This window comes from Lissotriton helveticus, chromosome 4_2 (genome assembly GCF_964261635.1).
Source record: "Lissotriton helveticus chromosome 4_2, aLisHel1.1, whole genome shotgun sequence".
Lineage (NCBI taxonomy): Eukaryota > Metazoa > Chordata > Amphibia > Caudata > Salamandridae > Lissotriton > Lissotriton helveticus.
In genome coordinates, this window is record NC_136064.1 from 137447828 (window position 1) to 137460896 (window position 13069).

The window sequence follows — 13069 nt, forward strand, 5'->3', positions numbered from 1 at the left end:
CAAGGCCCAGAGCCCAAGGTCCCACAGTGAGCAATACAAGCACAACATGGGGCAAACCGCAGGAGATGCAGCTTGGTGGAGGAGGGAAGGACCAGTGGAGCGATAGGCTGACCTTCAATCAATGACCACTGAGCAGGAGCAGAGCAAGCCAAAAAACACAGAGGAACATAGCCTGCAAGACTGAGCGCGAATAGCCAAATCAATAAGCACAGTACAGTGTCAGTAGAGATACATGTAAAAGCAATATTGAGCAACAAAATGGCGGCAAACTGAAGCCGCCTCCTCAATAGAGGAGCAGAACACCCCGCAGTTCCCTCCACCTCCCCACCAACCCATGCCTGCTCGCCCAAGGAAAGTAAGTCAATTGGGGGCACTGCCGAATCGGAGAGTCAAGGAGTCCCTAGGAGGAACCGAGGCAGCGACACCTCGCTCCCCCAGCCACCCGGCCAGTTCACCACACTCCGAAGAGGAGGGTCCTACCAGGGTGCGCCCCGTGAGGCGAGGCCAGGACAGTGAGGTGCGACCGGGCACCAAATGGAGTGGCAGGTAGCGGAGCAGGGTACAAGCAGCCCCAATGAGCCACAGGGGCGGGAGCAACAGATAGCAGGGGTGTTAAAGGTGCAGCCGTGGAGATGTTTGGTGGGCTAGCAATGGCGGCGGCGATAAGAGAGCAGACAAGGGGACCGGTGGGGCCACAGCAGGCTTAAGATCCAATCTTGGCATCGCCGTGCCTTGGCAGGGCGGAGGAAAGCAAGGCACAGAGAGCAGGGGAAAGCTCCTACATAGCTCTGGAAGCGGATAATCATCAGGGGGGAGCACGCCTGTCTGCAGCAAAGGCGAGCGGGGATACGCGGGGGCCCGCCATCCGCGGCAGCCATGCAAGGCAGCCGGGAGGCCACCAAACGACTGGCCTACTCCCCGCAGCACCCGGGCGGAATGGCCTACGAGCTCCCAACCCCGCCCGCAAAGCCACAGAGGCAGCCTCACTCATCTGCAGGCCCTGATGGCGTCCAGCAGCGACCGCATCTACCAAGAGGGAAGGCCTGGCCTCGTGGTCCAGGGGGCATGGACCCAGTGTTGCAGGCGATGGCACAGCCCCTGCAAGGGACACAACACACCAAAGGCTGGCCGGAATGAGCACAGCTGGGAGCAGCAGTAGAGGAATCCAGGCGGCAGAGGAAAGGAGGCGAGCCAATGTCCAGCGGGGCAGCAGCAGGACCGAGGCCTGTCCCAGTAGGCGCGGCCTGCAGGAGTGAAAGAAGGCAGGGTCTGAAGGCAGGCAGAGCACGGGAATCAGCGGGCAGTGCCCGCGTGGCCATCGCCCGTGCGGCCAGAGGGATCGATAGGCAACTTGGGGGGGCACAGTCAACTGTGGCGCCAATGAGTGGAGAATCGCGGGGGCCCACCGCCCGCAGCGACAAGCCAGGGCACCCGCAGTGGCCACACAAAGCAGCCCGAAGTGCACCAGGGGTCCGGCACTCTCCCCATGGCAAACCAGGCCCGGCAGGACAGACCAGAACCCAACCCCGCCTGAAGGACCACAGCAGCAGCCCCAATCACCCGCGGCTGTCCAGCAGCAACCCAGCAGTTTCCAGCACCTGCAAGCAGTCTCCAGCACAGAAGGCACGACCTCACGATCTAGAGGTCGTAGGCCCAACGTCCTGGGGAAAATGGCACAGCTCTGCCGCCGGACACAGTCAGGAGGCAGCGGCGCGATGGTTCAGCACCACACTGGATTAGAAGCCAGGAATCCTCCTCAGAGTGCAGCGATGGTAAGGATGTCGACAGGATTATGTCGGATGTTTATGTTTGGCTGGCAGATCCCACTCAATGTGCGGCCATCTTGCAGCCGGCCAAGCCACGCCCCCCGTGGTGGTGTTATTTGTAATAGTAGTGGTGTTATTGGTAGTGGTGGTGGTGTTATTCACACTGGTCGTGGTGTTATTCGCACTGGTGGTGGTGGAGTTATTTGTGGTGGTTGTGGTGGTGTTATTCATACTTATTTGTTATTTGTGGTGATGCTGGTGTTATTCGTACTGGTGGTAGTGTTAATCGTAATGGTGGTGGTGTTATTTGTGGTGGTGGGGGTGTTATTCGTAGAGGTGGGAGTGTTATTGGTAGTGGTGGTGGTGTTATTCGTAGTGGTGGTGGTGTTATTGGTAGTGGTGGTGGTGTTATTCATACTGGTGGTGGTGGTGGTGTTATTAGTAGTGGTGGTGGTGTTATTGGTAGTTATGCTACTGGCAGTGGTGGCAGAGTTATTCATACTAGTAGTGGTGTTATTGGTAGTGGTGGTGGTGTTATATGTACCAGTGGTGGTTTCATTTGTATTTGTGGTGGTGTTATTGGTAGGGGTGGTGGAGTTTTTTATAATAGTTGTGGTGTTATTCAAACAGGTGATGGTGTTATTCGTAGTGGTGGGGGTGTTAGTGGTGGTGGTGGTGGTGTCATTTGTAATAGTGGTGGTGTTATTTGTAGCAGTGGTGGAGTTATTCGTAGCGGTAATGGTGTTATTGGTAGTGGTGGTGGTGTTATTCATAGCAGTGGTGGTGTTATTTATAGTGGTGGTGATGTTATTCGAAGTGGTGGTGGTGTTATTCGTACTGGTGGTGGTGTTCTTCGTACTGCTGGTGGTGTTATTGGTAGTGGTGGTGGTGTTATTGGTAATTGTGGTGGTGTTATTTTTAGCAGTGGTGTGTTATTTGTAGCAGTGGTGTGTTATTTGTAGAGGTGGTGGTGTTATTGGTAGCGGTGGTGGTGTTATTCGTAGCAGTGGTGGTGTTATTCATAGTGGTGGTGGTGTTATTCATAGTGGTGGTGGCCTTATTCGTACTGGTGGTGGTGTTATTTGTGGTGGTAGTGGTGTTATTTGTGGTGGCGGTGGTGGGAGTGTTATTGGTAGTGGTAGTGGTGTTATTGTTAGTGGTGGTGGTGTTATTGGTAGTGGTGGTGGTATTGGTAGTGGTGGTGGTGTTATTGGTAGTGGTGGTGGTGTAATTCGTAGCAGTGGTGGTGTTATTCGTACTGGTGGTGGTGTTATTTGTGGTGGTGGTTGTGTTATTCGTACTGGCAGTGGTGTTATTCATTCTGGTGGTGGTGTTATTTGTACTGGTGGCGGTGTTATTTATGGTGGTTGTGATGTTATTCATATTGGTGGTGGTGTTATTGGTAGTGGTGGTGGTGGTATTGGTATTGGTGGTGGTGTTATTTGTAGAAGTGGTGGTGTTATTTGTAGTGGTGGTGTTGGTGCTATTTTGATGGTATTAATGGTGGTATTGGTGGTGTCAGTGGTGTGGAATTGTGGGTGGTGCCCTGCTAGGATTGGGGATGGTATTGCTGGTTGTGTTGATGTTGGTGGTGTTGCTATTGGTGTTCGTCTTGGTAGAGGTATTGATGGTATTGGTGGTGTCACTGGTGTGGTATTGGAGATGGTGCACTGCTAGTATTGATGGTGGTATTGATGGTTGAGTTACTGGTGGTGTTGTTGTTATTGGCGTTCGTGTTGGTGGAGGTATTGATAGTATTGGGGGTGTCAGTGGTGTGGTATTGGAGGTGGTGCACTGCTAATATGGTTTGTGGTATTGATGGTGGTATTACTGGTGTTGGTGTTGGTATTGGTGGTGGTATTGATGATGGTGTTACAGGTTATGGTGTTGGTATTAGTGGTGGTATTGATGGTATTGGCTGTGTCAGTGGTGTGGTATTGGAGGTGGTGCACTGCTAGTATTGCTGGTGGTATTGATGGTGGTGTTACTGGTGGTGGTGTTGGTATTGGTGGTGGTATTGATGGTATTGATGCTGCCAGTGGTGTGATATTGGAGGTGGTGCACTGCTAGTATTGATGGTGGTATTGATGGTTGTGTTACTGGTGGTGGTGGTGGTGGTATTGGTAGTGGTATTGACGGTATTGAGTGTGTCAGTGGTGTGGTGCACTGCTTGCATTTGTCATGGTATTGCCGATTGTGTTGCTGCTGGTGGTGTTGGCAGTGTCTTCAGTGCATTCATCAAGTGCATGGTTATGACATGGCAGCTGTAGCAGTAGCAGATAAGTGGTGCAAGTAAGAGAAGGACTTACTGAGACGGAGCAGGACAAGCAGGATGGAGGTCTGAAACATCAGGCAGATCCCAAAGATGAAGGCCCGCTTCCTCCAGCGACGAATCTCCAAGGACACTGTGGAAGAAGATGAGAGGTGAGTGATGGGGGAAGGGTGGGGGCAGCAGCAGTGAACATCAGTGACAAAGAAAAATAATAATTCTCTCTCCAAACATTGACTAGAGTTGGAGCAAACAGAGCACGGTACCCTTGTTATAAAAAGGCATCAGTGCAGCTTGTTATTACACACATGGAACAACTGAGGAAAAGAATAGCTTGTAGGAGCAGGCAGGGTCACTTGTTGTTACAGGGAGGGTGCAGCTTGGTGTCACAGGGAGGGTGCAGCTTGGTGTCATGGGGAGGGTGCAGCTTGGTGTCACAGGGAGGGTGCAGCTTGGTGTCACAGGGAGGGTGCAGCTTGGTGTCACGGGGAGGGTGCAGCTTGGTGTCACAGGAAGAGTGCAGCTTGGTGTCACAGGGAGGGTGCAGCTTGGTGTCACAGGGAGGGTGCAGCTTGGTGTCACAGGAAGGGTGCAGCTTGGTGTCACAGGAAGGGTGCAGCTTGGTGTCACAGGGAGGGTGCAGCTTGATGTCAAGGGGAAGGTGCAGCTTGGTGTCACGGGGAGGGTGCAGCTTGATGTCACAGGGGGGTGTAGCTTGGTGTCATGGGGAGGGTGCAGCTTGATGTCACAGGGAGGGTGCAGCTTGGTGTTACGGGGAGGGTGCAGCTTGGTGTCACAGGAAGGGTGCAGCTTGGTGTTACGGGGAGGGTGCAGCTTGGTGTCATGGGGAGGGTGCAGCTTGGTGTCACGGGGAGGGTGCTACTTGGTGTCACGGGGAGGGTGCTACTTGGTATCACAGGGAGGGTGCAGCTTGGTGTCACAGAGAGGGTGCAGCTTGGTGTCACGGGGAGGGTGCAGCATGGTGTCACAGGGAAGGTGCAGCTTGGTGTCAAGGGGAGGGTGCAGCTTGGTGTCACAGGAAGGGTGCAGCTTGGTGTCACAGGGAGGATGGAGCTTGGTGTCACAGGGAGGGTGCAGCTTGGTGTCACAGGGGGGTGTAGCTTGGTATAACAGGGAGGGTGCAGCTTGGTGTCACAGGGGGGTGTAGCTTGGTATAACAGGGAGGGTGCAGCTTGGTGTAACAGGGAGGATGCAGCTTGGTGTCACGGGGAGGGTGCAGCTTGGTGTCACAGGGAGGGTGCAGCTTGGTGTCACAGGGGGTGTAGCTTGGTGTCATGGTGAAGGTACAGGTAGGTGTCACAGGGAGCGTGCAGCTTGGTGTTACAGGGGGGTGTAGCTTGGTGTAACGGGGAGGGTGCAGCTTGGTGTCACAGGGAGGGTGCAGCTTGGTGTCACAGGAGAGTGTAGCTTGGTGTCACAAAGGAACAAAGTGCGTGGTTGGTGGGTGTTGAAGCTGTTCCCAGTGTGGTCGGCCAACAGGAGTCATCCCAGGCTGAGGGGGTGGATCAGAGGGTGAGGACTTTCGTCTTGTCCGAGTTTAGCTTCAGTCGGCTGTTCTTTATCCACTCAGCGACGGCTTTCATTCCTTCTTGAAGGTTGGCTTTGGTGGTGAGGGGTTTCTTGGTGAGGAAGAGGATCAGCTGGGTGTCACCGGTGTAGGAGATGATGTTGAGGTCGTGCAGCCAGGCGACGTGGGCGAACGGTGCCATGTAGATGGTAAACAGTGTTGGGATGAGCCCTGGGTTACGCCGCTGATGATCTTAGTGGCTTCGGAGCGGAAAGGGGGGAGGTGGACGCTCTGGGTTCTGCCGGAGAGGAAGGAGGGGGCCTAGTCCAGGTCCTTCTCTTGGCATTATACATGCTGCAACCCAGGGCGACCCCTGGTGTACCTTTGCCCGGGGTAGCTTAGTACTATTTACTAGGGACCTACAAAGGTATACCAGTTACCAATTGTGGATTATAAAAGTACTTGCCATGGCCAATTTAGGGATAAAGCACTAGGACTGGGGTCCTGATTAGCAGGATCCCAGTCAGACTAGTCAAAAACCTAATGACACCAGTAAAAGGTGGGAATAACCATGTAAGTAGATCCTACTTTCCTACACCTGCTCTCTGAGAAGAAAGACTGGACCTGAACCCTCCATCCAAGGCTGCCTGAGTGACTCCAAGGATCAGCTGCCTGAGCTTCTGTACTGAGCAGCAGGGACAAAATAAGTTACAGAAACCTCCCTTCGCCTGCCCAGCTGACTTCCTCTAACAGAATCTGCCTAGACCAGCAACTGGACCGTCCTGAGCCCTGCTGGCCTCTAGCAGAGTGAGTGCCTGATCCCCAAAAGGCACCTCCCTATGTCCTGGGCCCTTGGTTGGCATCAGAGTATGCTCCTCTGAAGAAAAAGGAGACATTTTGGGCTCCTCATGAACAGGCCTGTTCACTCCGGTGTGAAGCTTTAATGAAGCCACCTTTTTGTGCTACTGCAGCCGCCAGTGGTGATGAATTTGCAGACGACAATGCAACATTTGACTGCCCACGGTGACCACCAAAGTGAAGCTCCACCAATGACCGTCCATGACATCTTTATGCAATAGTGACAACCATCTGCTCTCCCTGCCCCTCGCCGCCTCTTCCAGCGTGAAATGTACTATTTGTGGTAGACCATAGAAATCTAACTTATTCAGTGGACCAACTTAGTCCCTGTAACTGGCCCGCACTCCATTGCTGTAGTCAACCAGGTGAGGCAAGTGGCATTTTGAGCTATTCAGCGCTATTCTTACCTAATTGTTTAAATAGCATACCTATACAGATTGCATTTTTGTAGTTTGGGTCTCAATTTATATATTAAATTGTACTCTCTTGTTCTAAATGGGTGTGGGTTTTTTCTTGTGTTATATTTCCACTTTATTACTGGATGTGTGCTTCATGGATACTTTAAGAAACCACCTCTCTGTACAGTGTACTAAAATGAAGGACACAATGTAGAGAGTGCAAGAAATCCCCAAAGGGCAGGCAGAGCTTAAAGTAGCGTTATCATCACTGTTAAACAAACTGTATCCTGACTGTAATAACAAGCATTATTCTCACTGTTAAACAAGCCGTACCCTGGCTGTAATACCAAGCTATACCCTGGATGTAATACCAAGCCGTACCCTGGCTGTAATACCAAGCTATACCCTGGATGTAATAAAAAGCGTTATCTTTCTTGTTAAACAAGCTGGACAAAAGCACTGATTCAAGGGTACTCACCAAGATGCTTCTAGTGCATAAATTCCTGGGGCTAAACATCTCTAGAGAAAAGGGTTGTTCCCAAAGGATGGCCATGAAATGCTTCTCCCTGATTGCCCAAAGGCCCCAGGAGTCCAGGCAGAGGTGGCTCTCTGTGGCTCATGGATCCAGCAAGGATGTGGCCAATAACTGTGCCAAGGTGACCCACAGCATGCCAGCCAGGAGCCATCCTGCTGCCTATTGGACAATAATGAAGGGCGCCTGTGCTCCTTCCACAGTGGACGAGCAGCCCTTAGTGGGACGAAGCCCCCATCGGGGCTCTCGCTCATTGACAAAACATTCTGGGAGAGCCGAAAGAGCGGGGATGACCAGGACATCCCTTTGCAGGAATCACTCACCAGCGTTGCGTCTGTGGCCCTCATTGGGATTACTCACCAGTGTTGCCTCTGTTGCCTCATTGGGATCACTCACCAGTGTTGCCTCTGTGGCCCTCATTGGGATCACTCACCAGTGTTGCCTCTGTGGCCCTCATTGGGATCACTCACCAGTGTTGCCTCTGTGGCCCTCATTGTGATCACTCACCAGTGTTGCCTCTGTGGCCCTCATTGGGATGACTCACCAGTGTTGCCTCTGTGGCCCTCATTTTGATCACTCACCAGCGTTGTCTCTGTGGCCCTCATTGGGATCACTCACCAGTGTTGCCTCTGTGGCCCTCGTTGGGATCACTCACCAGTGTTGCCTCTGTGGCCCTCATTGGGATCACTCACCAGCGTTGTCTCTGTGGCCCTCATTGGGATCACTCACCAGCGTTGTCTCTGTGGCCCTCATTGGGATCACTCACCAGTGTTGCCTCTGTGGCCCTCGTTGGGATCACTCACCAGTGTTGCCTCTGTGGCCCTCGTTGGGATCACTCACCAGTGTTGCCTCTGTGGCCCTCATTGGGATCACTCACCAGCGTTGTCTCTGTGGCCCTCATTGGGATCACTCACCAGCGTTGTCTCTGTGGCCCTCATTGGGATCACTCACCAGTGTTGCCTCTGTTGCCTCATTGGGATCACTCACCAGTGTTGCCTCTGTGGCCCTCGTTGGGATCACTCACCAGTGTTGCCTCTGTGGCCCTCATTGGGATCACTCACCAGTGTTGCCTCTGTGGCCCTCATTGGGATCACTCACCAGTGTTGCCTCTGTGGCCCTCATTGTGATCACTCACCAGTGTTGCCTCTGTGGCCCTCATTGGGATGACTCACCAGTGTTGCCTCTGTGGCCCTCATTTTGATCACTCACCAGCGTTGTCTCTGTGGCCCTCATTGGGATCACTCACCAGTGTTGCCTCTGTGGCCCTCGTTGGGATCACTCACCAGTGTTGCCTCTGTGGCCCTCATTGTGATCACTCACCAGTGTTGCCTCTGTGGCCCTCGTTGGGATCACTCACCAGTGTTGCCTCTGTTGCCTCATTGGGATCACTCACCAGTGTTGCCTCTGTGGCCCTCGTTGGGATCACTCACCAGCGTTGTCTCTGTGGTCCTCATTGGGATCACTCACCAGTGTTGCCTCTGTTGCCTCATTGGGATCACTCACCAGTGTTGCCTCTGTGGCCCTCGTTGGGATCACTCACCAGCGTTGTCTCTGTGGCCCTCATTGGGATCACTCACCAGTGTTGTCTCTGGGGCCCTAATTGCGATCACTCACCAGTGTTGCCTCTGTTGCCTCATTGGGATCACTCACCAGTGTTGCCTCTGTTGCCTCATTGGGATCACTCACCAGTGTTGCCTCTGTGGCCCTCATTGGGATCACTCACCAGTGTTGCCTCTGTTGCCTCATTGGGATCACTCACCAGTGTTGCCTCTGTGGCCCTCATTGTGATCACTCACCAGTGTTGCCTCTGTGGCCCTCATTGTGATCACTCACCAGTGTTGCCTCTGTGGCCCTCGTTGGGATCACTCACCAGTGTTGCCTTTGTGGCCCTCGTTGGGATCACTCACCAGTGTTGCCTCTGTGGCCCTCGTTGGTATCACTCACCAGTGTTGTCTATGTGGCCCTCGTTGGGATCTGTGCCTTCATCGTCATCCTCAGAGTCAGAAGACTCGCCCACGATCAAACTTTTGATTGCAGTATACAGATTGGCTGCGGAGACAAAGTGCAAGAAGGAAACTGTATACTTTGATTTTGAAATATGGGGGCCCAATGAGCTGCCTGCACTATTATGGCAAACAGTTGCATTTCTGAAGACTCTTAAGACAGCAGTGTGAGTCAATCACTCTTCTGTTTCCTACTGGTTCAACCAATCACTTCCCTGTCTCCTCTACGTTCAACCAATCACATCACTGTCTCCTGCTGGTTCAACCAATCACTTCACTGTTTCCTACTCGGCTGACCAATTCAATCACTGCCTCCTACTATTTCAACCACTTCACTGTCTCCTAATGGTTGAATCAATCACTTTACTGTCTCTTACTGTTTCAACCAATCACATCACTTTTTCCTACTGGTTCAACCAATCACTTCCCTGTCTCCTATAGGTTCAACCGATCACATCACTGTATCCTGCTGGTTCAACCAATCACATCACTGTCTCCTGCTGGTTCAACCTATCCCTTCACTGTCTACTACTGATTGAACCATTCACTACTGCAGGATGGTGGCTCCGGCAACCTACAGTCACTTCCTTGTCTCCTACTGGTTCAACCTATCCCTTCACTGTCTACCACTGGTTGAACCATTCACTTCTGCAGGAAGGTGGCTCTGGTGACCTGCAGTCACTTCCTTGTTTCCTACTGACTGGTTCAACCTGTCACATCACTGTCTCCTATTGGTCCGACCAATCGCTTCACTGCTTCCTACTTGTTCAACCAATCAGATCACTGTCTCCTACCGGGCTGACCAATCGCATCACGGCCTCCTACTGGTTAAACTAATCACTTCACTGTCTTCTACTGATTTGATGAATCACATCACTGTCTCCTACTGGTTCAACCAATCACTTCCCTGTCTCCTCTGGGTTCAGCCAACCAAATCACGGTCTCCTGCTGGCTCAACCAATCACACCACTGTCTCCTGCTGGTTGATTGATTGATTGATTTTATAATTTATACAGCGCACGAATGCCCGGAGGCGTCTTGCCGTTCAACCAATCACATCACTTTTTCCTACTGGTTCAACCAATCACTTTACTGTCTCCTACTAGTTCAACCAATCACTTTACTCTCTCTTACTGTTTCAAGTAATCACTTCTCTGTTTCCTACGGATTCAACCAATCACATCACTGTTTCATACTGGTTCAACCAATCACTTCCCTTTTCCTATAGGTTCAACCAATCACATGACTGTCTCCTGCTGGTTCAACTAATCACATCACTATTTCCTACTGGTTCAACCAATCAATTCCCTGTCTCCTACTGGTTCAACCAATCACATCACTGTTTACTACTGGTTCAACCAATCACTTCTCTTTCTCATATAGTTTCAACCAATCACATGACTGTCTCCGGCTGGTTCGACCAATCACTTCACTGTTTCCGAATGGTTCAACCAATCACATCACTATCTCCTACTGATTCAACCACTCCTGCAGGAAGGTGGCTCTGGTCACCTGCAGTCACTTACTTGTCTCCTACTGACTGGTTCAGCCTGTCACATCACTGTTTGCTAACGGTCCGACCAATTGCATCACTGCCTCCTACTGGTACAACCAATCACATCACTGTCTCCTACCGAGCCGACCAATTGCATCACTGCCTCCTACTATTTTAACCACTTCACTGTCTTCTACTGGTTTGATCAATCAAATCACTGTCTCCTACTGGTTGAACCAATCACTTTACTGTCTCTTACTGTTTCAACCAATCAATTCACTCTTTCCTACTGGTTTAACCAATCACATCACTCTTTCCTACTGGTTCAACCAATCACTTCCCTGTCTCCTATAGGGTCAACCAATCACATCACTGTCTCCTAACGGGCCGACCAATCGCATCACGGCCTCCTACTGGTTAAACCAATCACTTCACTGTCTTCTACTGGTTTGATGAATCACATCACCGTCTCCTACTGGTTCAACCAATCACTCTACTGTCTCATACTGGTTCAACCAATCACTTTACTCTCTCTTACTGGTTGACCCAATCACTTCCCTGTCTCCTATAGGTTCAACCAATCACATCACTATCTCCTGCTGGTTCAACCAATCACTTCACTGTTTCTTACTGGTTCAATCACTTCTGCAGGATGGTGGCTCCGGCCACCGACAGTCACATCCTTGTCTCCTACTGGTACAACCAATCAATTCACTTTCTCCTACCGGGCCGGCCAATCGCATCACGGCCTCCTACTGGTTAAACCAATCACTTCACTGTCTTGTACTGGTTTGATCAATCACATCACCGTCTCCTACTGGTTCAACCAATCACTTTACTGTCTCCTACTGGTTCAACCAATCACTTTACTCTCTCTTACTGTTACAAGCAATCACCTCTCTGTTTCCTACGGATTCAACCAATCACATCACTGTTTCATACTGGTTCAACCATTGACTTCCCTTTCTCCTATAGGGTCAACCAATCACGTGACTGTCTCCTGCTGGTTCAACCAATCACATCACTGTTTCCTACTGGTTCAACCAATCACTTCCCTGTCTCCTATAGGTTCAACCAAACACATCACTGTCTCCTACGGGTTCAACCAATCACATCACTGTTTACTACTGGTTCAACCAATCACTTCCCTTTCTCCTATAGGTTCGACCACTCACATGACTGTCTCCTGCTGCTTCAACCAATCACATCACTGTTTCCTACTGGTGCAACTAGTCACTTCAGTGTCTCCTACTGGATCAACCAATCACTTCACTGTTTCCTAATAGTTCAACCAATCACATCACTATCTCCTACTGATTCAACCACTCACTTCTGCAGGAAGGTGGCTCTGGTCACCTTCAGTCACTTCTTTGTCTCCTACTGATTGGTTCAACCTGTCACATCACTGTCTCCTACCGGTCCGCCCAATCGCATCACTGCCTCCTACTGGTACAACCAATCACATCACTGTCTCCTACCGGGCTGAACAATTGCATCACTGCCTCCTACTATTTCAACCACTTCACTGTCTTCTACTGGTTTTATCAATCACATCACTGTCTCCTACTGGTTGAACCAATCACTTTACTGTCTCTTACTGTTTCAACCAATCAATTCACTGTCTCCTACTGGTTAAACCAATCACTTCACTGTCTTCTACTGGTTTGACTAATCACATCACTGTCTCCTACTGGTTCAACCAATTACTTTACTGTCTCATACTGGTTCAACCAATCACTTTACTCTCTCTTACTGTTTCAAGCAATCACTTCTCTATTTCCTACGTATTCAACCAATCACATCATTGTTTCCTACTGGTTCAACCAATGACTTCCCTTTCTCCTATAGGTTCAACCAATGAAATGACATTCTGCTGCTGGTTCAACCAATCACATCACTGTTTCCTACTGAATTTTGAATTTGAAGTTAAAAATGTATAAAGCGCATGAATAACCCCATAAGGGTATCTCCGTGCTAAGACTCAATGACACTCCAACAGACAAATCAGAAGAGAAGAGTTTTCAGTTGTCTTCTGAATGTCAGGAGGTCAGGGCACTGTCGCAGGCAGATGGGGAGACTGTTCCAAAGCCGAGGGCCCAGATGGAAAAAGGCTTTGCCTCCTAGTCGTGATTTGCTAATACGTGGAACCTTGATTAGGGCTTTATCTCCAGAACGGAGCGATCTACTGGGAACATAGTGTACACATTTCTCATTAAAGAA

At 50.7% G+C, this 13069-nt stretch overlaps 1 protein-coding gene across 1 annotated transcript in view; it reads right to left on the reverse strand.

Moving 5' to 3' along the window:
- Nucleotides 1-13069, reverse strand: part of LOC144752264 (uncharacterized) — a 154650-nt gene that overhangs the window by 73393 nt on the left and 68188 nt on the right. Inside the window, exons 3-4 of the mRNA XM_078640275.1 lie at nt 9296-9400; nt 4076-4171 (exon numbers count right to left, since the gene is read on the reverse strand). Of these exons, the coding sequence (XP_078496401.1) occupies nt 4076-4171; nt 9296-9400 (201 nt within the window). The remainder of the gene's footprint in view (nt 1-4075; nt 4172-9295; nt 9401-13069) is intronic.